Source organism: Xenopus laevis, chromosome 4S (genome assembly GCF_017654675.1).
Source record: "Xenopus laevis strain J_2021 chromosome 4S, Xenopus_laevis_v10.1, whole genome shotgun sequence".
Classification (NCBI taxonomy): domain Eukaryota; kingdom Metazoa; phylum Chordata; class Amphibia; order Anura; family Pipidae; genus Xenopus; species Xenopus laevis.
In genome coordinates, this window is record NC_054378.1 from 61,863,079 (window position 1) to 61,888,762 (window position 25,684).

Below are 25,684 nucleotides of genomic sequence, written 5' to 3' on the forward strand. Positions count from 1 at the left end.
GAAGATGGGGTTTCAATTTGGATCTGTCACTTCCCTTCAGAAACATTAATATACCTATAATAGGATGTCAGGGGTATAAAAGGAAAATAATAGGTTGACAGTAAAAAATTATGTCTATACTTCACAAGCATATCATTGTTCTTAATACAGTACTGTGAAGGCAATTTTGTATTTTGGAAGTTTAACACAAACCGTTATTTTCCTACAATCATTCTAGTCTTCGAGATTGAGTTTGTAGATGCTTTGCTTTGTTTTTATGGCAATAGTTAGAATGAAGTGGGTGGTGAAGAGGAGTGTGTGAGAGGAACAGTTGTGAGTGTTAGGAGATTCCCTTCTGAAGTTTGCAGCTCTCTGACAGCAGGGGGGCCCAGCTGAACAAGAAAGTGCGTCACGGGTGGGCCCACCTAAGCCACAAGACCTAAGCCTGGGATAAACTTTGCCCCTGTACCCCCTGATGGTGGCCCTGGTTACAATTATATGTATATGTTAATTTAAGGATTTTGTCATATGGAAAAATTGTGTTGCCTGATATTACATGTAGGGGCAGATTTATTGGTAAACTCTTTCAACCACTGATAAATACACTTCTAAATATCCAATAAGAATGAATAGAAACAGGGTGAGTTTTTCTATTCTCACATATTGATAAACCTGCCTCGTAGGGTCACATTTCTTAAAAAATCACACAGTTCGAGCTGCATGAGAATCTGCTGCTATGCTAATCGTCTTCCTCTGTTGGTTCATGAGTGTTGCTGTAGAAATTATTCAACTGAGTTCAAAAGTAAATAAGCTGACTTATTAATGTTACTAGTCACATTTTTTACTGAAAACGCTCTTTTTGCACCAAATTGTAGTATTTAGTAGCAAGCCTTTCCTTTTCGAAAAATCAGCAACATTTTCTCTTGTATTGTAGCTACAACCTTTTCAAGTAAGCAAACCATCCATCTGAATATAAAAGCTTTAGCTGAGTGGTGAATAATCCTGCCATTATTTTCAGATTTCTTTACTGAGTTTGTGGAATATAAAATGAAAACAACCTGAAGTTACTGGTTAAGATAATTGCCCTGTCTATGAAACTCTTTCTGGAGAAGGGTCCAGTTACTTATCCTAGAGGCCTTTCAATATAAACAGTGTACGCTTGTCTGCTGATTCCCATAAAGGATTGTCTCAAGGTTACAAAAAGTAACTTAAGATATGTAACTGGTAGATAGGGACGGGGTACCCTAAAATCACAGTTACCCTGAATAGGTTACCTCAGATCCAGTTATGTTAGACACAACTCCTGGCAACTCCCTTTATTGATGGATGTTACACAAATTCTTTTTGGTGGGTGCTGATGGTACCATGTCTTAATCAGCAAATGCTTCAATCTCAAATCACATTGTATATACTCAATCACAGTTATAGTGTTTGCAACACCCAGAGGTAGTACGTACTCCCTTGGTGACCCATCTGCAGTGTTAGGAGAAGCTCACAGAGCTTACAGGAATCAATCTTTTACTGAGCCTGACGGCTTCAGCTCCCTTTAAAGAAGAACTAAAGCTTATCTAAAAAAGTAGGCTAGAAATGTTGTACATTATCTTCTGAACTTCTGTACCAGCCCAAGGCAACCACAGACATTTAGCAGTGAAGATCTATGTCTGCAAAGATGCCCCAGTAGCTCCCCATTTTCTTTTCTGCTGATTCTCTGCACATGCTCTCTGCTGTTGTCAGTTACTGAGCTTAGGGACAATGTACAGTAAGCATAGAATATATGCTTGAGTGTCGCAGGCACTTTCCAAGATGGTGACCCCTGTGACAAGTCTGAAGTCCTGGATCATTGCTGCTATTGAGAAGCTGAAATGGTGCAATAAGTTCAGTATACAGAATATGACATTTTTAGCCATATTAATTTTTAGGGCTAAGTTCTCCTTTAGGGCAGAGTCACATGCTCAGATTCATGGAGATTAGTCACCCGGGGGGATGGCAATCGGTGCGCATCATTTTCCGAAGTTGCCTCACGAGGAAAATTTGGGCGACTTCGGAAAACGAAGGGCTCCAACGGCCATCCCATCGGCGATTTACATTCTAGCCGGCGGGAGGCAGTTCAGGGAGATTAGTCGCCCCGAAGAAGAGGAGATTTGTCGCAGGGCGACTAATCTCCCCGAATCTGAACGTGTGTCTCTGCCCTTAAGGAGCACTGGCTTGGGGCAGGCATTTGTGCTCCCATGATTTAAGGTTTTCTTGTCATTTAATAAGTAGTAAGTAGCAGTTTTTTTAATCATTTGAATTGTTTTTTTCTTCTTATACTGTTTTGATATGTTTATTCCTAGGCACTGTACGGACATCTTGTGTTGCATCATCTTTGTGGTGGTGATCCTTGGATACATTGCACTAGGTGTCGTAGGTAAGTAAACACTGCATCCTCAATGAGGCGAGTTGAGAAAGTTAGCGCCAGTTACGAGGGGTGTGAAATTCAGCTGTTCTAGTGCAAGAGAGTACAATTCATTTCATAATTTGCTTTTTAAACAGGAGTTTGCATGGTGACTTACAGTGCTAAAAATTAATGGTATTACAGACTCTAAAGCAAACATGATATTTTGTAAGTGCAGAGAGACAGTACTGCATTTATATGTTAATTCAACGCATTTAAGAGATGATAACATGTTTAGAGCTAAGTTAATAGAGATTTTGTTTGGAGATATTGGGGCTTGTAGAATAGTACCAATGTCCATCACTGCTTCTATCTCATTTGCTTTCTAAAAGAATGGTTGGGGACTTTCCTTTGCCTGGAACTACCTATTGAATTGTACCCCTTGGTGTATGGAGCATAGCTATTGGTTATTTTGCACAGTGATGTGGCGTGAGACCAGTACAGAGAGCTGCAAGTATTGACTATGCTGCAGAATAAGGGAGGTGTAAGTAGTGTGTAAGGAGGTGACAGATTTATTTGAATTGTAATTAGTTAAGCGATATGCAGTTCAGCCAGGAGGTGTCACCATCATTTAAAGAGCTGTTGATTCGTTTTTTTCAGATATTTTACCAGAAATAAAGAGGTTTATAATATTAAAGTTTCAATTTTGCTTTTTCAGCTTATGTTTTTGTAAAGCAGCTCTTGGGGGGGGGGGGTTCACCAACTATGTAACGGTTCTAAATTCTCTAAATCCATTTCTTATCTTTGGCCCTAATGAGTAGAATCCGGGTCCCTGAGTTTTATTAAAGGAAACTGTTACAATTGATACAGTAGTTGATTATATTCCACAGATGCTGCTGAGAAATGTATCGACTAATTGTATCAAATTGTGAGAGTTCAGAAAATGCGCCTGGATCACTGAGCTGACAGGCTGAAACACCAGAGACAGGAACATTAGACTTCAATTTTGGAAAACCAGTAACACATAAAAAAAAAATGGAAAGCAATTGAAAAAGGTCTTTATTTCTGGTGAACAATTTGAAAACAACTGAACTGAAAAAAACTGCTAGTGCAGAGGCATCTGGAGAGAGAATGCTGTGTGTTGTCAGTATGTTAGAGGATCCTCTGGAGAAATGTTGATTTTGTGTAACTAATTTTATATTGAAAATGTCAGGGCTTTTAGTGGCCCAGTCTGCATCTTGTCATGCCTGTAAGAAGCTGCTTAGAGGGCTTGTTCACCTATAAATTAACTTTTAGTATGATAGAGAGTGATATTCTGAGACAATTTGCTACTAGTAACCATGCACTGACTTGAATAAGACACTGGAATATGCATAGGAGAGGCCTGCATGGAAAGATGAGCAGCAATGACAATAAATGTGTAGCCTTAGAGAGCATTTGTTTGTTAGATGGGGTCAGTGATCCCATTTGAAAACTGGAAAGGGTCAGGAAATGAAGGCAAATAATTAAAAAACTATAAAAATTAAACAATGGAAACCAATTGGAATGTTAGTTAGAATTGGCCATTTTATAACATACTAAAAGTTAACTTAAAGGCAAACTACCCCTTTAAGAAAGTCTGTGTCTTGGTTTATCGCATTACTTTGTCAGATGCCTACTTACAGTAAAAGCCTACACAGCCATCTTCTTTCTGTGTAATCTGCAGTTGCTGTTGGAAAAGTCTTCCCATTTGTCTGCTCAGTTGGCATATAAACCTTTTTGAAGGACTTATCCCAGTGCTCATAATATTTTTTAAGTGTGCCCACTCTTCAGCGCCATACCTAGTGACTAATAAGAAAACGAAATGCCCGATTGTTACAGCCAAGTGAGGGAAGCAGAAAAGGGTTATGGCAAACTGAGTGCAGAGTATTTACATGAAGGCATTGTATACATATTCAGTATTCAAAGGTCCACACCATTAAGAAGGTTTTAACTCGGGTGCCAGTAAATGATGACATCATTGTAAAAGTATGACAGAATTTAACACTGAACCAGCAAGTATTGTTTATTTGCTTAACAATTTGGTCCCCCCTGGAGAACCTTCGGCAGGCATGTACAGACAATCTGTATACTCCCATTGTAGGTCCCTGTGGGGGACTGAAATGCTGGGCAAATAAATAATACGCGTTCCTTGTTAAATCTTGTGAGTACAGTTATTCTTATGTAATTATAATTGTGTGTATTTATGTAATTGTAAGTTTGTGTATTATGGGTAAAAACGTGCTGAACTGCATGTGTTTTTGCACTAGTAAATGAGGCTCACCAACAAAAGGTCATTTACATGACTGACAACTATCTTGTGTAAATTTAGACAGAGAGGGACACAGTGATTATTGTCATCTTGGTGAGGCTGATATAATAAAAATCTTTGTATGTTTGCATTAGTAATTTGTAAAAACAATACTGTCTAGCACACACACATACTGCAATAATGTGGTTCTTTTCCTGAATTAAATAAAAATATTCTAGAGGAGTTCGTACAGGTAAAAAAAGCACTAGCCCTACCTGAAGGCATTAAGTATCACAGGACAGGAGAAGATGTGTCTTTAACTATTGCTTTCTTCGTAGCGTGGATTCATGGTGATCCCAGGAAGATTATCTACCCAACTGACAGCTATGGGCAGTTTTGTGGCCAAAAGGGTACACCTAATGAGTAAGTACTGCAGTTTTCCCCTATTTTTGTCTGCTGCTAAAAATATGTTGCTTTCCAGCTGTTTAAAACATTGGCAGCTTTATTTTGGAAACATGTTTATTCTGTATCTGCTGTACTAAAAACAATATTTTATTAAGTAATAGGGATGTAGCGAACCGCCGATAATGTGTTCGCGAACGCCGTTCGCGAACACCGGCAAAAAATGCGAACAGTTCGCGAACAGTTCGCGAACTTCGAACATCCGAAAATCGTTCGATTTGAACGATCGAAGGATTTTAATCGTTCGATCGGACGATTTTCGTTCGAATCGAACGATCGAAGCCATTCGATCGAATGATTTCATTCAATCCAATGGCTTCGATCGTTCGATTCGAACGAAAATCCTTCGATTTTAGCGATCGAATGGTCGAATGGTCGAACGATTTTGACGCGAACGCCTATTGGCGAACGTCGCGCGACGTTCGCGAACTTGCGGCGGACGCGAACAGCCGATGTTCGCGCGAACAAGTTCGCCGGCGAACAGTCCGCGACATCCCTATTAAGTAATATTTCCATTCACTTTCAAGGGAGCATACCCCCCGGAAATGAATGCAAAGTACCCCAAAAAGCATATCTGTCAGGCCCTCTATAAAGTGTCACATGCAATGCTAACCTGTACCATCCACCTGGGAGCAGAGCTGGGTGGGGAAGAGTGATGAGTATTCAGAAACATTTTTTATTTTGCTCTATTTATCCGGTTTTTATTTTCACACTGATCTGTTCCTTTAAGTTTACTAAAAAATCATTTAAACATTAATTAAACCAAACGGGATGCTTTGTGTCCAATAAAGTTAATTATATCTTAATTGGAATCAATCATTCTTCATTCAGAGCTTTCTTGGATAACAGGTTTATGGATAACATATCCCATACCTGTACTCACTGGAGAAGCCACCTGCAAAGTCAGCTAACCCATGGGCCATCAGCAGAGCAGGACATAGAATGAGGTGCTTTACCAGTGCAACAAAAAAATCTGAAAGTTTAAAAAAGGGTTATATATCACAGTGTCTGCAATATACCAGGAAGTGAATTTATTCGACATAAATAATTGACATCTCTCAGTACTTTAAATTATGTTGTTCGTTAGTGTACACAAAACACTGATCTGTTTTGGATGAAAAGGGATGAAAAAGTTTCCCACAAAATGCTAAATTATTTTCAGATGCTGCTTTAGTAAAGCTGCTGAACTGATAGTTGCTTTAGCGCAACCTTGTGGAGGCTTTATAATATACATGCATGGATAAGAAAACAAAAGATATGAAAACATACACTTTCAAGAACAAGGGTTTTTGTTGCAAGTTTATGTTCAGGAATAGTCCAAGCCACCATACCACATAAAAGTAAACTCAATGTGCTGGCCCTAACAATTTCTTCATATACAGGGGCCCCTGGCCAACTGAGGCGGACTTTACAATGCCAACCCCTTGTCTCTACCACCTAACCCAAGCTTCTGCATGGGTCAATGGGGAGCCAAATAACTAGAGCAATTGTGCTCTCTGGCATAGAAGAGCTGAAATTCTGAATTAAAAATCTGAAATGAGGCTCTTAAAGTTATCAGGAGCAGCTTTTGCCACCATTTGAGTTTATCAACTCACCTCATGGCAGCAGCACCCCTGTTCTTATTTCACAACTTCCCTGATTGGTTTTGTTTCTTGTAGAAGTGTTTTCAGTGCTTTAGTTTTACATTTTGGTGCTTTCCCTGCTGCATTAGGGTGCTACAGCTACATAGAAGTTTGATCAACCTTGCTGCACCTGTTGTATGAGAAAACTGTCCATGACAGTCACAATTCCATACGGCGCATGAGCATTAAGCAGGATGAAGCCCGATATTCACAGCCTGTATTGCGATAACAAGGGCCACTTCCAGGCTACACATCTAGTTCTGGCGTTTTTTAGCTTTCACTTCAACACAGTTCTGTGTTCCAAAAATATTTCTGTAGTGTTTTAGTTGTTAACTATCTATATTTCTGTACAGGAACAAGACAATTTTGATGTATTTTAACATTCTCCGATGTGCAAGTCCAGTCGTGCTTATAAACCTGCAGTGCCCTACAACACAAGTAAGAAAATTAAATATTTGTATCTACTGGGATGAAAATCCACATTAGAATTGTAATTTTTGTAAATATTGTAATGTTGTAAAAATGTCTAATATTGCTAAACTAATGATCTTCATTCTGTCTTTTAGCTCTGTGTCTCAAAGTGCCCAGACAGATTTGCTACCTATCTTGACATGCAAGCCAACAGATTCAATAACAGCTATTTGGAATACTACAAGCAATTCTGCAAACCTGGTTTTGACAAGCCTCAAAAGGTAAGAGGATAGTCCCAATTTTGACAGCTCAGCCCTCAGTCCTAGATTTTTATTAAAAAGTCCAGAATTTCTCTTTGATCTCCTGCACTGACAACAGAAAAAGATACGTTTCTAAAACGTAATTTAAATAAGAGGCTTTTTAGCAGAACACTCAGATACAGTTGTAACTATTTAAGATAAGCAAGTCTCTTGAAAGAGTTTAAAGGGATACTGTCATGGGGAAAAAAAAAACATTTCAAAATGAATCAGTTAATAGTGCTGCTCCAGTAGAATTCTGCACTGAAATCCATTTCTCAAAAGAGCAAACTGGTTTTTTTATATTCAATTTTGAAATCTGACATGGGGCTAGATATATTGCCAATTTCCCAGCTGCCCCAAGTCATGTGACTTGTGCTCTGATAAACTTCAATCACTCTTTACTGCTGTACTGCAAGTTGGAGTGACATCACCCTCCCTCCCCCCCCCAGCAGCCAAACAAAAAACAATGGGAAGATAACCAGATAACAGCTCCCTAACACAAGATAACAGCTGCCTGGTAGATCTAAGAACAACACTAAATAGTAAAAACCCATGTCTCACTGAGACACATTCAGTTACATTGAGAAGGAAAAACTGCAGCCTGCCAGAAAGCATTTCTCTCCTAAAGTGCAGGCACAAGTCACATGACCAGGGGCAGCTGGGAAATTGACAAAATGTCTAGCCCCATGTCAGATTTCAAAATTGAATATAAAAAAATCTGTTTGCTCTTTTGAGAAATGGATTTCAGTGCAGAATTCTGCTGGAGTAGCACTATTAACTGATGCGTTTAGAAAAAAAAACATGTTTTCTGATGACAGGACCCCTTTAAAGGGCAATTTTAGCTTCATTAGCAGAACTGTTATAACACATAAAAACATGACCCTAAAACTCCCAGTAATGTATTCAAACTTTCATAACCTGTCAACTTTTGTGAAATGGATCTGGTAATTAGGGGGTGTGGCCATAAATCAGGCATAAATCAGGCTACGCACAGTAGGTCGTTTCTTTCCTCTTTCCATTTTTTAAATGTTGGGAGGTATGCAAGTATGTTAATACATTTAAGTACATTGCAAAAATATGTGCTATATAATCTATATGCATGCTTCCCTAAAGGATACCAGGGACTCTGGCTCAAAAACATCTAATTTAGCTTAACTGTACACATAACATAAACATCCCACTTACATTTTACCACTCCTAAGTTTTTTTCTTTATCTCTCTTCTTTAAATATTCTCCACCTTCTTGTTTCCCGCATTTCTTCCTGTGTTTTCTGTAATTTTCATATTTGCTGTCCCTTGCACTGTTAGCTTTAGACTTTTGTCTTTCTCTTTTACTTTCTATGTGGTGTCTAAAACAGTCTCCTTAATCAGCAATGCAGCAGTGTCCCCTGGCAGAAGTGAAAAAGCACATCTGTTCAGGGACTGATTGTTTGCACCTCTTGCTGGCAGGTGACTGTAAGTACAAGACTCAGTTGCAGCATGCATCTGCTGCTGTTTGAATGAAAGCAAGTTAAGGAATGGGATGGGGGGACACCTAGGTGCCCCCTACCCCTCATGCATACAGCATTGCTATACAAAAGCATAACGCATATCTCTGCTCTCTGAAAATTAATTTTTTTGCACATTTCACACAGCTTTCCTGTAAATGAGCCCTATCGCCTTTTTCCAAATTACATCTGGGATATATGGCAATATATACAACTTATTTATCTCAACTCAAGTTTCACTCTTGCTGAAAAGAAGGCAGCCTACCATATATTTAGTAAAAGGTTGTCTTTTAGAAGCAGGCAAAATAAGGAACCTTGTAAGCAGTCTTCTTGGGTGTGGATTTATATGAGTGGCTGTATTTAAAAGTGTGTGTCCTAGGGCCATGGGCCATTGAGTTAAGTGTTTACAAGGGTAACATATTGCATTTACTGCATAGCCATTACAAACAATGCGTTCTGAAAGTTTTGCCTTTTAATATTTAAAAAAAAACAAAAACAAAGGGTAAATTATGCTGAAAATCAGAGTTAGATCTATATAAAATATTGGATAACTTAACAAAGGATACGTAACTGTGCAAGTGCAACTTAAAAGATTATTTACCCTCTGCACTTTCTGCTGTCATAGTACTAGATACCTGGTTTGTATTTGAAGTTCTGTGTTTAAATAAACTATTTATCATAAAACGTATGTTTTATACTCTTTTTTTATACTCTTTGATAAGCATATGAACACACATCCACTCTCATACCATCCACACTATGTATGCTTTACGATATACAGTATATTTATATATTGAATGTATCTTAAATGTATAAAAACATTTCATAATATATGATTTGTCAGTCTATTGCAGAAGTGTTACGGGATGAAGATTGTCCCTCTATGATAATTCCAAGCAGACCATGTGAGTGAAAGTTTTTATTTTCAGTAACAAATACAAACTTTTAGAGCACTATAGTAGTCATCAGTTTGCTTAAACCTCATGCAATATTGGTCTCTGCAAGTCTTTGTTTTACACCAAGGATTATTATATCCTGCTGCCTAGATCTATGTACTTTTGGTGTATGCTAGGAAGTCCCAGAGTTAAATAGCATCTGGCCCCTGTCTGCAGATATGCAAAGTAATTTGTGTGCTGCCTTGGAAATTGCTAGTATCACTCTTTTTGCAACTGACTCTCCATCAAGTATACAGCGTTAGGCAAATGACACATGTAGTGTGTCTCTGCCACCGTATTTGCTCCCCCATGCCTCCATTCATTGACATAAAATGAAAGCCATCCATCACTGCATGTGGCAGACAGTTTACAGAGCATAACACACATTTAACAGTTTTCAGGCCACAAACCGCATTGGTCAAAGTGGTGAGGCACAAGCAAGATGTGTATTGGATGCTTCTCTGCCATCTTAAATACCCTGAGGTATATTTATCAAAGAGTGAAGTTCAGGAGTGAAATACCACCTCTCTCCATTCGTTTCTATGGGATTTTTCTTTTTTTTTAATAGTAACTTTTTATTAAGTTTCAATAATAAACAATAAAACACAAAGTTAGAAGGAAGGAAAGAAAGAAAAATATGATGTTATGGGCTTTTAAAAAGCTATCTTATATTATTTCATTTATGTTGCGGTCCTCTCTTAATTTTTCCCAATAGTTCTTCAGAGGTGCTTCCCAGATTTTTCCACTAGAAATGGTGTGCTGACAGTTGCAAACAAAACAGAATTTAAAGATGGGATAGGACAAATGAGAAGTGCAACAGATCTACGAGCAGCTGCCAAGTAAGCGTTATCTTCTTCACATGATTTATTAAAATTGTGGCTCAGATACATCCCTTAATATAGGAGTCACCTTAAAATTTAGGGCTGATTTGTGAAAGCTGCAGACAGACTAAAAACATTATTAATATATTGTAGCCCCACCTCATTTACCTGTAAATGAACACATTAATCACATAATTTTTCCATTTGAACACAAAGGGGCAGATTTATCAAGGGTCGAATTTCGAGGGTTAATAAACCATCAAATAAAAATCATTCGAACAATTCGAACGATTTTAATCGATCGATCGAAGGATTTTTATTCGATCAAAAAAAGCTTAGAAAAGTGCTGGGGAAGGTCCCCATAGGCTAACATTGCACCTCGGTAGGTTTAAAGAGGGGAAGTATGAAGTCGAAGTATTTTTTAAAGAGACAGTACTTCGACTATCGAATGGTCGAATAGTCGAACAATTTTTACTTCGAATCATTTGACCAATTCGATGGTCGAAGTACCCAAAAAAATACTTCGAAATTTTTTTCCATTCGAATTCTTCACTCGAGCTTAGTAAATCTGCCCCCAAGAGATGCCAAAATTGCCAGCAAATTTTCTCATTTCATTTATTTTTTTCTGTGCAAGATTATGTAGTGCTGTTACAGTATGATTTTCGTCAGATAGTATCCTTTTCAGTAATGGATAGTAACTATGTGAAAGGCAACCAAACTCCTGACCCTTAACTACAAAGCTTTGTTTAACAATTCTACACTTTACACTTTAAACCTTCCTCCAGAACAGGCACTCCCTCAACCCAGGGGGTTTCAGATGTTCTCTTAAAACTCACCTCTTCCTTGCAGCCTGCAAAATTTGTATCCCTAGCAGTTCAGTCACAGAGTCATGAACTTTATATGTCTCCAACATACATTTTTCAATGCTTGTAAAACATTTTTGTCCAATTAAACTTCGTAGTCTCTCTGTATTTCCTGAGAGTGGAACTACATCATCTTCCACTCCACCTCCCTCTAGCTTGTGTTTGGCAATTGGAACATGTGAAGAATAAACTTGGCGTTGTCTCTCATGTTTGCATTGCTTCACCAAACCCTACAACAGATATGGAGAACGAGACAGATCTCAACATAGAATCTAGCTTGTCTCATTCGAAGGGCTTGAATGCTCACTCAACCCTGGTACCTTGGTTTATTTTGCAGAAACACAAAAGAGACTGACCAGTGCTAATATCTATGTTACTAATGGAAGTGATGCCACCTTGTAGCATCAAACATGTCTAGGGTTGGGTGACTTTATGCTTGCTAAATTGGTTAAGCAATAATGTATTTAGATCTCCTTGAATATGGTGTTGGACTGCCCTAAACCTGAGATTAACTTTGTGAAAATGGCTGAGAAGTAATACACTGTACAGTATATGTGTGGTTCCAATAAATACTGAATTTCATGATTTTTGTCACAGTTTTTTCTATTTTGTCATCATAGTTTGCAATGTGATCCCTATTTTAATGTTTTTTCTTTGGGCTTATGCTTAGTTGTTATTCACATTTTCCTGACTTTGATCTCAACATTTATTTATAAATTTCTTAGCCATGTAACTACCATTCGGCATGGAACTAAAAGGTTAAAACCAAATGGTTTCATTCTTATAAATGATGTTCTTCTTACAAGTGTTCAGTTGGAACAAAGCAATAATACTTAGACCAGTTAATAAAGCAAAATGTCAAGAGATATTACTGTATATAATATGCTATTGTGGAATAAAATAATTAAATTCAACATGCTAAATCTTATATAAAATAATATTTTGCATGCACATTTTTATGGGTTGGATAGATGAAAACATATTTAGCTTATCCTTGCAGTAATTGCTTATAGACATGGTTTTGTCCATTTTTTCTCATTGTGTTAATCATAGCAGTTCTTCATTTGATATTTTAGGGCACTTTGCTATGATTGCTGTGTTCTGCAGGTGAATATATAGGATTGCATGTAGCATGCCACTCCACAAATGATTGCTGAATTTCACGTAGAAATGTTTTTTCAGTTAGTATTTAACTGACCAGCTATTGTATGATGTAATGCACCCTGCAGAGGAAATACATCAAGAACAAATGGTGCTCTGCAATGCACTGGCTTATCTGCATGGCTGTGATATTTTACCTCCCGGTGCCAGGGATATCCTAATGGCTCTAATGTTAGAACTTACTGTGCATTACATTAAAAACTTTATGCTGTGAAGAAAGCCAAGGCAAAGTAATGTTAACTGTGTTAGTAACCTATTGTTTATCAAAGTAAGGAGGGAGAGACATTTGACAAATATTATCATCTTTATATATATGGCATCTTGGCCAACCCTCTAGAGCATCAGGGTATATCATAGTCAGCAGAATAATGAAAGAGAATCCACAGTACAATCCATAAAGAAAAATAGTAGCACAGATTGTGTCACAATTACATTAATGATAAAAAAACACCTTAAAGGAATTGTTCAGTATAAAAATAAAAACTGGATAGATAGGCAGTGCAAAATAAAACGTGTTTCTAATATAATTAGTCAAGCAAAAATGTAATGTATAAAGGCTTCAGTGACTGGATGTCTAACATAACAGAACACAACTTCCTGCTTTTCACCTCTCTTGGTTTCCACTGGTTACTCTGGTGACCAGATCCGGGCCAGGCCGGCCAGGTGCCCTAGGCAACCTGGCTGGTTACGTCGACGGCTGGTTGTGCACATGTGCAAACTGCTGCTCAAGACGTGCATGTGTGAACTGCCAATGGTGGTGAGCATGCGCAAACTACCGCTCACAGTGTGTATTCGCGAATGGACGCACTCAAATCGACACACGGAAGTGCAAATATACGGCAAAATAGAAGATAATGTCGGAGAGAGGGGACCAGCCATGGGGTAGGCGACAGAGGAGGTATGTGCCACCCACAGCTTTTGCGCCCTAGGCACGTGCCTACTCTGCCTACCCCTAATTCCGGCCCTGCTGGTGACTTGAGGGGGGCCACGTGGGCCATAACTGTTGTTTTTGAACCTGAGCTGAATGCTGAGGCTCAATTGCAAACTCACTGAACAGTTATGTCCCATGTGGTCTCCCTTCAAGTCGCTGACTAGCTCAGAGTAAGCGAGCTGAAAAGCCGGAAGTAGTGTTCTGACTGTTATGTTACACATCCAGTCACTCGAGCCTTTATACATTACATTTTTGTCTAACTAACTATATTAGAAAAAATTTTTATTTTGTTTATCCAGTTTTTTTTTTACACAGATCTGTTCCTTTAAGATGCATCACACCATTTAATTAGTGTATAGTTTATTATACAATACCCTGTTTCTTCTGTGTTTGAGGAAATCTGACAGTTCAATGTAAAATGTGATTTGGGAATGAGAACTAAGGTAAAAAAAAACACACACACACTATATTGTAATATTTAGTGTCCCACTTAGTGTTTATATGATTTACTTGTTTACCAAAAAAGAAATATAATCTCTGAGGGGCAGATTTATTATTGCTCCAGCCTATGGGCTCAAGTGATTGGTTATAGAAACCACAAGTAACTTCCTGAACGTGCATCAAATAGTTGTTGCTTTATCGGATTTTGAAAGTAACAAACTTTTTTTTTCCATGTGTGGGTTTTGAAAAAGATAAAAAGCTTACCACCCAAAACCTGTTGATTCCCCCCCCCAAAAAAACTTGCTTTTGTTAAAAAAAACTCTTTTTATTTCTTTTAAAATCCAGTCAGCAGCAAGTCAAAGTAATTGATTCTTGAAAACATAAGTTCAGGAACTCACGTAACTGATTGCGAAAGCCCAAAGGCTGGAGCAATACTAAATCTGGCTCTTCAACTGTAAATATGACAGATATTGAAACAATATTAAAGATTTAAATTTAAACTATGTTTATTTGAGGCTCGAATAGATCTTTTATTTTGGACAACTATTTTTCCAGTAGACTCTTCATTGCAGTTACAGTTTGACTTTGGATTCGCAACTCATTAAGTCTAATCTTAAATATTTTGGTTGCACAAGTTATGATTTTTAAATCCCATGCATACTAAATAAGGCAAAGTGCTTTTTGTCATATGTTTCCGAGAGTAGTAGTCAGAAATAACCAGTCTTTCTTTTGTATTGTGCATCCCTAAGGTTGCTTTGTTTATTCTGTACATTACTAATGAAAGGAATTGATGCCTTTGCAAGCTCTTAACTTGAGCAGTTTGAAACAGTGCTTGAATGTCAAGCAGTTGTGTACACTATAGTGAGGTATTTTTCTCACTGCACTTTCTTCTTTTTTAACGGCAGTGGTATTAATAATGTACTTGATGCAAGATCAGTTGGAATGAAGATTTTTGAGGACTATGCTAGTTCCTGGTACTGGATCTTGATGTAAGTATATTTTTCTTTTATCAATTTCCATTTAAACTTTAACTAAAGTGGTTAAAAGCAGGATATTTTGGTCTTATCTTAATGATATACAGCTTGTGAAAGTTTAGGAAAATGCAATCTACAGACTGAACTGTTTGATCTCGGAATGTTCCTGTTTAACAAATATGTGCACTTTTCTCTAAAGTTGCTTATGAAGTATCACAAATATCCAATAATCTAATTTTCTTGAAGACCAGTTTAATTGATAGATTTCAATTTAAAGATGTCTTTCCGCATTCTATTCAACAATCAGATACATGTATTCTTTTCCTCTAACTAAACATGTTTTTCTGTTCTATCTTCCAGAGCTCTTTTTATTGCAATGGTTGTGAGCCTACTGTTCCTTATACTTCTGAGGTTTACTGCTGGGGTATTTTTTTGGATTTTTATAATTGGTGTTATTGGAGTTGTTGGATATGGTAAGTGTTTCCCAAAAAAAACACGAGCCAACAAAACTTGTGGGTTGTACAGTAACAACAAATGTCACAATCTAAATTCACATACTAGATAATAGAATAAAGGCAATTTCATGGTTACCCTGAGTAGAAGAAGAGATGAATGTACCGTATGTCCTGGCACATATTTATCCCCATTTATTAAGTATGTAACCCTTAGGGTTGTACTTACCAATTACTGATAATAAATATTCTACTAACTTAATTAAACAAGTTAGCAATTTGAAACCTTACAAGTAAAATGAGTTTTAAAAACTAACATGCCTTGTCTCTTGGGAAAGAATGCTGACTTCCAGAGTATTCAAGGAAAGAAAAAGGAGTTGTACTTCTGTTTTTGAACCTAGAGGGAACTACTACAGGCAACCATTGAGAAATAATCATACGGCATAAGACTCCCAGGAGAATCGTCTCTGGTTTCTCTGGTCCAATTAGAAAATGTTCCATTTACCACCACTCTTTGTAGTCTATCTTTTAGCCAGTTCTCTATCCAGGTACAAATACTATGTTCCAGGCAAACATTCCTTAATTTAACCAGTAACCTTCTGTGTGGCACTGTATTAAATGCTTTAGCAATATCTAAGTAGATCACATCCACTGCCATCCCAGAATCGAGGTCCCTGTTCACCTTCTCATAAAAATAAATTGTTAGTTTTGGCAAGATCTATTACGCATAAAACCATGCTGGCACAAACTCATAGTATTATGATTTGCTATCAAGTCCAGTATCGTATCCTTTATTAACCCTTCAAAAAGCTTTCCTACCACTGATCTCAGACAAACTAGCCTATTGTTTTGAGTCTGAGAACAGGATCCCTTTTTGAATAGCGGCACCACATTATGTACCTTATGTACCTTACAGACAGTTTGGTTAGTACCATTTTCCAATTTTCAGACAGCACAGATGTTATGCTACACTGTCATCCTTATTTAATATCTTAATTATCACAACATGGAATGATTATTGTTTTTAACCACAAATCATCTTTTAGGGCCTACTTGAAGTTAAAAAATAAACAGTATCTAAGCTTCTTTAAATTTCACCGAAAAATAACTTGGTAAATGAACGTATTCTAAACAGCTTTGCCTTTTTTATCTTCATTTTTTATTACTTTAAATGGTTTGTAATTATCATTGTCTGTCATTATTAACAGGCATCTGGCACTGCTTTTGGGAATATGACAGCTTGAAAGGCGTTCCTGGAGCTGATTTAACAATATATGACATTGGTTTACAGACAGATTTTAGGGTTTACTTGCAACTGAGACAAACGTGGTTAGCATTCAGTAAGTGTTCTGTTCATTATTTCATTTTAATTTAGTACACATTTTAATAGAAATTATATGTTTTAAATTTTTAAAATATGATATTTTAATAGATTTATATCAGAGCCCTTTAATGACTTAATGGCACTGTTCTTTGTAATTTACTTGTGAGTACAGATATGGATTTTGACTCCTTGCTGTTCATATATAGCATTACAGAGTGGGTCTTCTAAACAGAATAAAAGTTTCAAATACAGGTATCGGATCTGTTATCCAGAAACCAATTTTCCAGAAAATTATAGACTACCGGAAGGCCATCACAAATAAACTCTATTTTAATTAAATAATTCTAATCTTTAATTTCCTTTTTCTCTGTAATAATAAAACAGTACCTTGTATTTATTCCCAACTAAGATATAGTTACTCCTTATTGATTAAAAACAATCTTGCTGGGTTAATTTAATTTAGTGTAGAGATTTAAATTAAAGAAAAACCTCATCTGGAAAACCCCAGGTTTTAAGCATTCTGGGCAATAGGCCCCATACCTGTACTGCATTCCTAATGTTCTTATTACCCTACAATATTTTTCTTTAAAGGCATTATAAAGATTGCGATTTTGTCAGACAACTGTAGCTATAGTAATGATTTTGGAAGCAATTTCCTTTATAAATAGGTGAAGCTTGGGTGTTGACTAACATAATGTGTCTGGGTGAACAAAAGTTTTGAACTGCATCAAGAAGAATTAGAGGAAGGATTCTTTAGTGTAACTTCAGATAAAAGAATCCTGTAGAATTCTGTATTTGAGTACAGTATGCTTGCAACCTACTTCAATCCCAAAATATAAGATTGTATTGTGATTTTAATTGATTTGTTGTTTCTTTACAGTGATAATACTCTGTATAGTTGAAGTTGTCATCATACTGATGTTGATCTTCCTGCGAAACAGAATCCGAATAGCAATTGCCCTTTTGCAAGAAGGTAGCAGGTAAAGGATATTATATAATAGAGTGTTGGAATGTTTGTAAATATGATTGTTATAAAAGATGATTGGACGGTTAAAAGTAAACAGTTACTGACAGTTTTATATGTACAACTGACGCTGTAGATATCAAATGAAAGGGCAGTTTCCATATTTTCATGCATACTGCAAAAATAATCATTGGTTACCTTAATTAGATTGTATCTAGGGGTGGGTGAATTTGACACGTTTCGTTTCGCCAAAAATTCACCGCCGGTGAAATGTCACAGACGCCCATTAAAGTCTATTGGCGTCAAAAAAAAATTTTGCGCCGCGAAATTGTTTTGACGTAAGTTTTGGCGAAACAAGGCGTAAAAATTCACCCATCCCTAATTGTATCTTTTTATGCCGCATTTCCTTGGCATGTCCTAACAAAAAAATATCAGATTAGCCTTTCAATGGGGTTAATGCGATGAAATAATTCACTTTTCACTACTAGTCAAATTTAATAATTAAAGTGCATGTAATCCAGGCCCCTATTACTTTGTGTCAAGCTTGATATCAGAATGTCGTTTTAGTTGTTGAGTAGATCATGGTACTTTCATGCCTCGGAGAATCTTAAAGAAATCAATGTTCAATAAAACCAACCATTTATCCTTTTTCCAGACTAAACCTTGGAGACCAATGGTTTATCACCGAACAATGTTTAAAAAAAGCCCACTTATAAATACAGCATATTACGTCTAAAGGTGCCCACTCATGGGCCAATCCTTTAACTCATACAGAGTTTTCTGTATGGATAGTGTATGTACTGATTCAGTTTTGTGAAATGTCAGATATTTTATTGGACGTGCTTTTAATAATCATTATATATCTTTTGTCTACAGGGCAATTGGATATATCATGTCATCACTGTTCTATCCGATCATTACCTTCATTCTAATAGCAATTTGTATTTCCTACTGGGCTGTAACTGCAGTGTATCCTTTTTTTGTCAAAATATATATTTTCTATGTATTTATAAACACATCTCTGTATAATGAAACATATAGACAGGTCATGTACATGCATCTTTTAAAACACTTCAATTGGCCTTTCTTGTTCAGCGGTCTACATGCATGTTTAAAAATTCTATGTTCATCATCATCATCATCATTTATTTATATAGCTCATAGGAGTTACTTGTCTAGTTAATGGTACTGGTATGTAGGCAACTAGTTAGGGATAACAATAATGCAAACCACACATGGTTAGATCCAGCCATAAAATCCATTGGCCAGACAAGTAGATTTATTCAGTTGGGTGTCACAACTGTGGCTTAATTTGCCTTTATATGCACTATTTACCAGTATAGGACTATATATACTGTACATGATGTAATAATCATCCAAATAGATTTTGTTACTGTTAGTTGCATATGAATATGCAAATGCAATTTAATGACAAATTGATTCCTGCCGGAACATCATGTAATTTGATCCTATACATTGATAACAACAGTGTTGTCCCATGTGTGGACCACTTAATATGTGAATCTGTTTGAGGTGCAGGCCATGCACTTACCTTGTAAATGCTTTCCCCCTACTTAAATCTCCTGTCAATAACAACTTCATTGTACAGGTATGGTACCTGTTATCCAGAATGCTCAGGACCTGGGGTTTTCCAGATAACAGATATTTCTGTAATTTGGATCTTCGTACCTTAAGTCTACTAGAAAATCATATAAACATTAAATATACCCAATAGGCTGGTTTTGCTTCCAATAATCATTAATTATATCTTAGTTAGGATCAAGTACAAGGTACTGTTTTATAATTACAGAGAAAAAGGAAATCAGTTTTAAAAAATCTGGATTATTTAGATAAAATGGAGTCGACCTTTCCGTTAATTTGGAGCTTTCTAGATAATGGGTTTCCAGATAATGGATCTTAAACCTGTATAAACAAGGTAGAACCAGGAAATTATTGAACAGAAGTTAATCTGATCTAGAACATTCTTACACATTTTTTGGGTTGGTTAAAACAAATTAATGGATGAAACAAGCTTATAGAATGGTTGACTCCTTAATGTCGATGCCATCAGATTCATGGCTACCTCAGGTGAACCTGTATATAAAGTGATGGCCAATACAACTTTGTGCAAATATGCAGATATCACTTGCATTCCTGAAGTAAGTGCATCTCTAAAGACAGCTTTATGTTTTAATGTTTGAAATGGGTCCTTAATTTAGGAAGGCATATTTTCACATTAGGGGTCAGTGGAGGAATTCTATGGTTTATGCTGACACAGAAGAACCTGTCAACATGTAGCAGCATCATATAGCTATCTGAAGGATGACTATATGTTGTGCATTAGGGTCCTTTTACATTTCAAACAAATCCCGCTAAAGGGTATAATATAACATACCATTACCTGTGCCCCATGAGAAGGTCTGACACATGCTACAAAGTTCTAAACATTGCATCTTCTTTTGTTTTAAATGCAAAACATATTTCAATAAAGGAGAACTAAAGCCTAACTAAAGAAATAGGCCAGAAATGTTGTACATTATGTTTTGGGCTTCTGTACCAGCCCAAGGCAACCACAAACCTGTGCCCCTGTAGATGCCCCCAGTAGCTCCACATCTTCTCTTCTGCTGATTCACATGCTCTGTGCTGCTCCCACTGAGCTTAGGGGCCAACTCACAATATACAGTACACATAGAATAGAAATCTCACAATATCAGGCTGATACAAAATCATTACTACATGTCGGCTTAGACACCAGTGCAACTAGCATCAGAATTTAATAATCTGCCTTGTAGCATTATCTTATATTACAGACAAACATAATTTTCTTCTTGTAAAGTTGCGACAACCCCTAAACTTAGCTTCTCAACAGCTGCTCAGAGCCCACTGACCATGTGAGTGTCACAGACACTTTCTAAGATGGTGACCCTCCCCGTGACTTTGATGTCCTGAATCATTGCTGCTATTGAGAAGCTGAAACTTTAAAATGGTTCAATAATTTCAGTATGTAAAATCTGGCATTTTTAACCATATTCATTTTTAGAGTTTAGTTCTCCTTTATGATTTGTTATAGAACCAATGCCGATAACATGAAAATAGACTGAATAACATTAATAGGGGCAAGAAAATGAAAGCACATGTTTGTATTGCCATGATTTGCATGCCATATATTGATACTTGGATGAGGATGAGGAAAGTTTAATCTGTTAACATGCTATTGAAATACCTGTATCTAAGAAAATATAGTTAGGAAGGAAAATATACTAGTATAACTGCAGAGAAAAGCAAAGGCATCTGTTTAACATGTAAACACTCATTTACATTCTGGATAGGACTGGACATGCTTCTTTGAGCCTTAGACTAGATATAATCAAGACTGTCATACAACAGTTTGCAGTAATCTACTGTATAAATTAACCTGAATCTTTTATTTGCCGTTTTATTTTTTTCAGACCTTCAATACCACCAATGTGACTAAACTGTGCCCAGGGGCCCAGTGCACTTTTGCATTTTATGGTGGGGAAAGCTTCTACCACCAATACATACTGGTCTTTCAGCTCTGTAATGTTTTTATATTTTTATGGCTGGTAAACTTTTCTATAGCATTGGGTCAGTGTACCCTTGCTGGTGCCTTTGCCTCTTATTATTGGGCCTTCAAAAAGCCTGCAGATATTCCAGCATGCCCTCTCTTTTCTTCATTTGGAAGAGCAATAAGGTGAGACCAATAGAATTCACTCTGGTGCAAACAGCTGTGTTATTTACTGCAGTATTGTGTTTTATGTTCTGGAATTTGCTGTCCTGAAACAGTTAGTATAACTGTTAGTATTGCAGACAGGCATTAAAGGGGTTAAAGCTACTGTATTTTGTGTTATATCTCTACATTCTTAGATGAGATTTGTATGTAAAGCCAGTAGCACTAACAGTTACCAGTGAAAGCTAAGGTAATGTATGTTAATCAATTATCTTTTTTGCGGTGTATTTTATATATAAATATTTCTATATTGTAAGACACAGGGTATATTTAAATATACAATGTACAATGTACAAAATTGGGGGGTTGTGGAAGCACTCCTAAGGCTAAATCAAAGTATATTTAAGTATAATGGAAGTGCTACTTACAATGCACTTCCCTGGGCCCCTGTCTCATAAGCAATTCAGTATAAATGCAAGTGCATGTGTTTACAAAAACAGGGGTTTTTTAGTTACAAAGTTATGATCATAAAGTTGAAAAGCCACCATACCACGTCAAGGTAAACCCCATATGGCGGTCCCTAACTTGTTTATTCTCAGGTCATAATATAAAAAGACAATTCTCTGCATAATAGCATTACCTGTATTCAGTGTTTGTGGAACATTGGTTTCACTCTGGAGCCTAGATCCTCCCCCGCCAGTTAAGGCTTTTAAGAGAGAGAGATTGCCCAAACCAACGCCCATATTTAAAAGCATAGGACCACCATTAGTATATAGGGGTGGGTATGGGGTGCTATTAAAAACCACATGAAGCTAAGCCACAGCTTCAGGCTAATACAATGTACAAAATTGGGGGGTTGTGGAAGCACTCCTAAGGCTAAATCAAAGTATATTTAAGTATAATGGAAGTGCTACTTACAATGCACTTCCCTGGGCCCCTGTCTCATAAGCAATTCAGTATAAATGCAAGTGCATGTGTTTACAAAAACAGGGGTTTTTAGTTACAAAGTTATGATCATAAAGTTGAAAAGCCACCATACCACGTCAAGGTAAACCCCATATGGCGGTCCCTAACTTGTTTATTCTCAGGTCATAATATAAAAAGACAATTCTCTGCATAATAGCATTACCTGTATTCAGTGTTTGTAGAACATTGGTTTCACTCTGGAGCCTAGATCCTCCCCCGCCAGTTAAGGCTTTTAAGAGAGAGAGATTGCCCAATATAAATATAGTAAGACAGTAAGTTATATTGCTAAAAAGACATAAATCCAGCAAATTCACCTTTCTGGGAAACTATGCTACAGAAACATTAAAGGGCAGATTTATTAAGGGTAGAATAAATTAGTAAATTATAATTAACTTTTTTTTTGGTGTCAAAATTTACACGTTTGAATTTGAATCCCCCAATTTGAATGTTGATTTGAATGTGAAATGTATCATACCTCGACCATGTAAATAGTTCTAATTCCAATATTCCCCACCTAAAACCTGCCAAGTTCATTTACAAGTCAATGAAAGAGGCCAGTTGAACCATTTAAATATGTTAATAGCCTTCCATTTGAGTTTTTTTCGGTATAAAAAAAATTCACTTAAATCCGAAATTCAACCTTTGATAAATCTGCCCATAAATATAAATTACAATCCGAATGATAAGTATTTATCTGCGTAGGTGCACCTTGTCACATCTGAGGCGAAGTTGCTGAGTTTAGCTCCACTTATATTTAAGGTTCTGTAGAGTAGATGGCTACCCAGGGGATTGATCAGGAAATATTCGTAAAGGGAAAGTTGCAGCAAGCACAATGTTGTCAGTCAGTTGCTAATACTGCATTGTCTGAAAGTACCGTATATACTCGAGTATAAGCTGCCCCGAGTATAAGCCGAGGTACCTAATTTTACCTCCAAAAACTGGGAAAGCTTATTGACTCGAGTATAAGCCGAGGGTGAGAAATGCAGCAGCTTCTGGTAAGTTTCAATCAAAAAATTGAGGGTTTCTGCTCCCATTGGAGGTGTCGGCGTCTCGTTTTTGGATGCCAGCGACCATTCTTGGATGCCGGCGAATATTCTTGGAGACTATTCTTGGACGCCGGCGACCGTTTTTGCGCTTGACCCGAGTATAAGCCGAGGTAGAGTTTTTCAGCATAAAAAAACTTTAATGCAAAACTACACCTTCTTAAAGCTGTCCAGGTCTTGTAAAAGTCAGTGGGAGTTGTCCTTATCAAATTGTAAAATATTAATTACTGTTCTTCTGAGTTTTAGGGGCTTTCATTTTTTTTGGCTTGTTTTTTTGGCTTGTAAATGCATGAAAAAAATTCAGAATATTCCAAGGCTTTCTTATTCAAATGTCTTCCTCGTTTTTATTTGTACAGGCTTTTTATATTTGGATCGTTTAATATATGTAGACATTCATGGCTTTTTAAAATTGTTTAATCGAGATTGAAAAAAACCTCTAAAATTACTAAAACACGAATTTTGATAAATAGGCCTCAAAGTGTTGACAATTCACCATAATTCTGCAATTTTCCATGTTTTTTTGTGACTTTGCCCTTACTATTTAAGTGATTTCTGTGTTGAAAGTCAGACGAACAACTTCATTTTTCACCTTTCGCTGTAACAGATACCACACAGGATCCCTGGCACTCGGGTCTCTAATCCTTGCACTTGTTCAGTTCATCCGAATCATTTTAGAATATCTGGATCACAAACTCAAAGGTAAAATATGGGACAAAATTGCTTTCTGAGCAAGATCATTGTACGCATTTTAACATCAATAAAGATAGGAAAGATCTACTTTTTAAATTCATGTATTATTACTTTTACTTTTTAAATTCCATATATATATTAGTCAAATCTCCATTCTGTTTGTTGTCCCAAAGAAGCGGGAACGGCGTTGTAACTATCAAGCTTGTAAATTCATATAGTTCATGCCAACTATTAGCTAACCATATATATTGCGATATTGTTGAACTTAGGGAATGTTTAAAGATATTCAATGTGAGTATATATGGGGCACAATTCTGTACTACTCAGGACTTTTTATGTGTATAAATCAACCTTTTTTACCCATTCAAATGTAAAAAAGTATTGGGGAGCAATAGAAGTATGAAAAATGTCCTTGGGGTACCAAATAAAGGATATTATTAGCTATATGCTAGCTGCCCACTATGTGGACTGGCAGCCTACAGGAGACTCTGTTTGGCTATAAACCTGGTTTTTATACAACCAAAACTTGCCTCCAAGCATGGAAATTTTAAAATAAGCACCTGCTTCGAGGCCACTGGGAGCAACATCCAATGGGTTGAGGAGCAACATGCTGCTCATGAGCCACTGGTTGGGGACCACTGTTATAAATTATTTACCTCTTGCACTGGTTTTAACATCAGGAAGGTCCCTTTACACTGTTTTCATTAATTGGTGAGGAATAGGCTAGCAAATGAAAAAGAATTTCCATGCATCCCACCAGATATATTTGTAGCACAATGACTTACTTCCCTGATGTGTTTTACATTACATTTTTGTTTTTGCTCAGCTTCACAGAACTCCTTTGCCAAGTTCTTACTATGCTGCTTGAAATGCTGTTTCTGGTGTTTGGAAAAATTCATTAAGTTTATGAACCGAAATACATATATAATGGTGGGTATAGATTCCTGTCAGTACTCTTTGTACGTTAAACCACATTACTTCATACTTATTCTTGGCTGCACGTTTCCTGCAGATTGCTATATATGGCAAGAACTTCTGTACTTCAGCAAAAGATGCTTTTTTTCTACTTATGAGAAATGTTATAAGGTAAGTAAAAATAATATGATCTATGCAGTCATTGTTGCTAGTAAATATCCAAAGTCCAGCTAGTAAGTAGTTATACAAAAGAACATCTTTGCTCTATTTTTGCACATATAAAAATTAGGGATGCACCGAATCCAGGATTCGGTTCGGGATTTTCAGCAGGATTCAGATTCGGCCGAATCCTTCTGCCCGGCCGAACCGAATCCTAATTTGCATATGCAAATTAGGGGTGGAGAGGGAAATCACGTAATATTTTGTCAAAAAACAAGGAAGTAAAAAATGTTTTTCCCTTCCCACCCCTAATTTGCATATGCAAATTAGGATTCAGATTCAGTTCGGTATTGTGCCGTATCTTTCGCTGAAGATTCGGGGGTTCAGCCGAATCCAAAATAGTGGATTCGGTCCATCGCTAATAAAAATAGTCATACCTAAAGCAAAAAGGGGT

General features: G+C 36.9%; 1 protein-coding gene across 3 annotated transcripts in view; it reads left to right on the top strand.

Annotated features, from left to right (window-relative positions):
• Positions 1–25,684, top strand: part of slc44a5.S (solute carrier family 44 member 5 S homeolog) — a 73,923-nt gene that overhangs the window by 35,215 nt on the left and 13,024 nt on the right. For all 3 annotated transcript variants that reach the window (XM_041561325.1, XM_018260725.2, XM_041561326.1), the window contains exons 3-18: positions 2,313–2,386; positions 4,961–5,045; positions 7,060–7,144; positions 7,273–7,398; positions 9,748–9,808; positions 10,554–10,677; positions 14,961–15,044; positions 15,390–15,502; positions 16,690–16,821; positions 17,686–17,785; positions 18,646–18,738; positions 19,841–19,928; positions 21,219–21,481; positions 24,071–24,165; positions 24,983–25,086; positions 25,169–25,242. In XM_041561325.1, the coding sequence (XP_041417259.1) occupies positions 2,313–2,386; positions 4,961–5,045; positions 7,060–7,144; positions 7,273–7,398; positions 9,748–9,808; positions 10,554–10,677; positions 14,961–15,044; positions 15,390–15,502; positions 16,690–16,821; positions 17,686–17,785; positions 18,646–18,738; positions 19,841–19,928; positions 21,219–21,481; positions 24,071–24,165; positions 24,983–25,086; positions 25,169–25,242 (1,701 nt within the window). The remainder of the gene's footprint in view (positions 1–2,312; positions 2,387–4,960; positions 5,046–7,059; positions 7,145–7,272; positions 7,399–9,747; positions 9,809–10,553; positions 10,678–14,960; positions 15,045–15,389; positions 15,503–16,689; positions 16,822–17,685; positions 17,786–18,645; positions 18,739–19,840; positions 19,929–21,218; positions 21,482–24,070; positions 24,166–24,982; positions 25,087–25,168; positions 25,243–25,684) is intronic.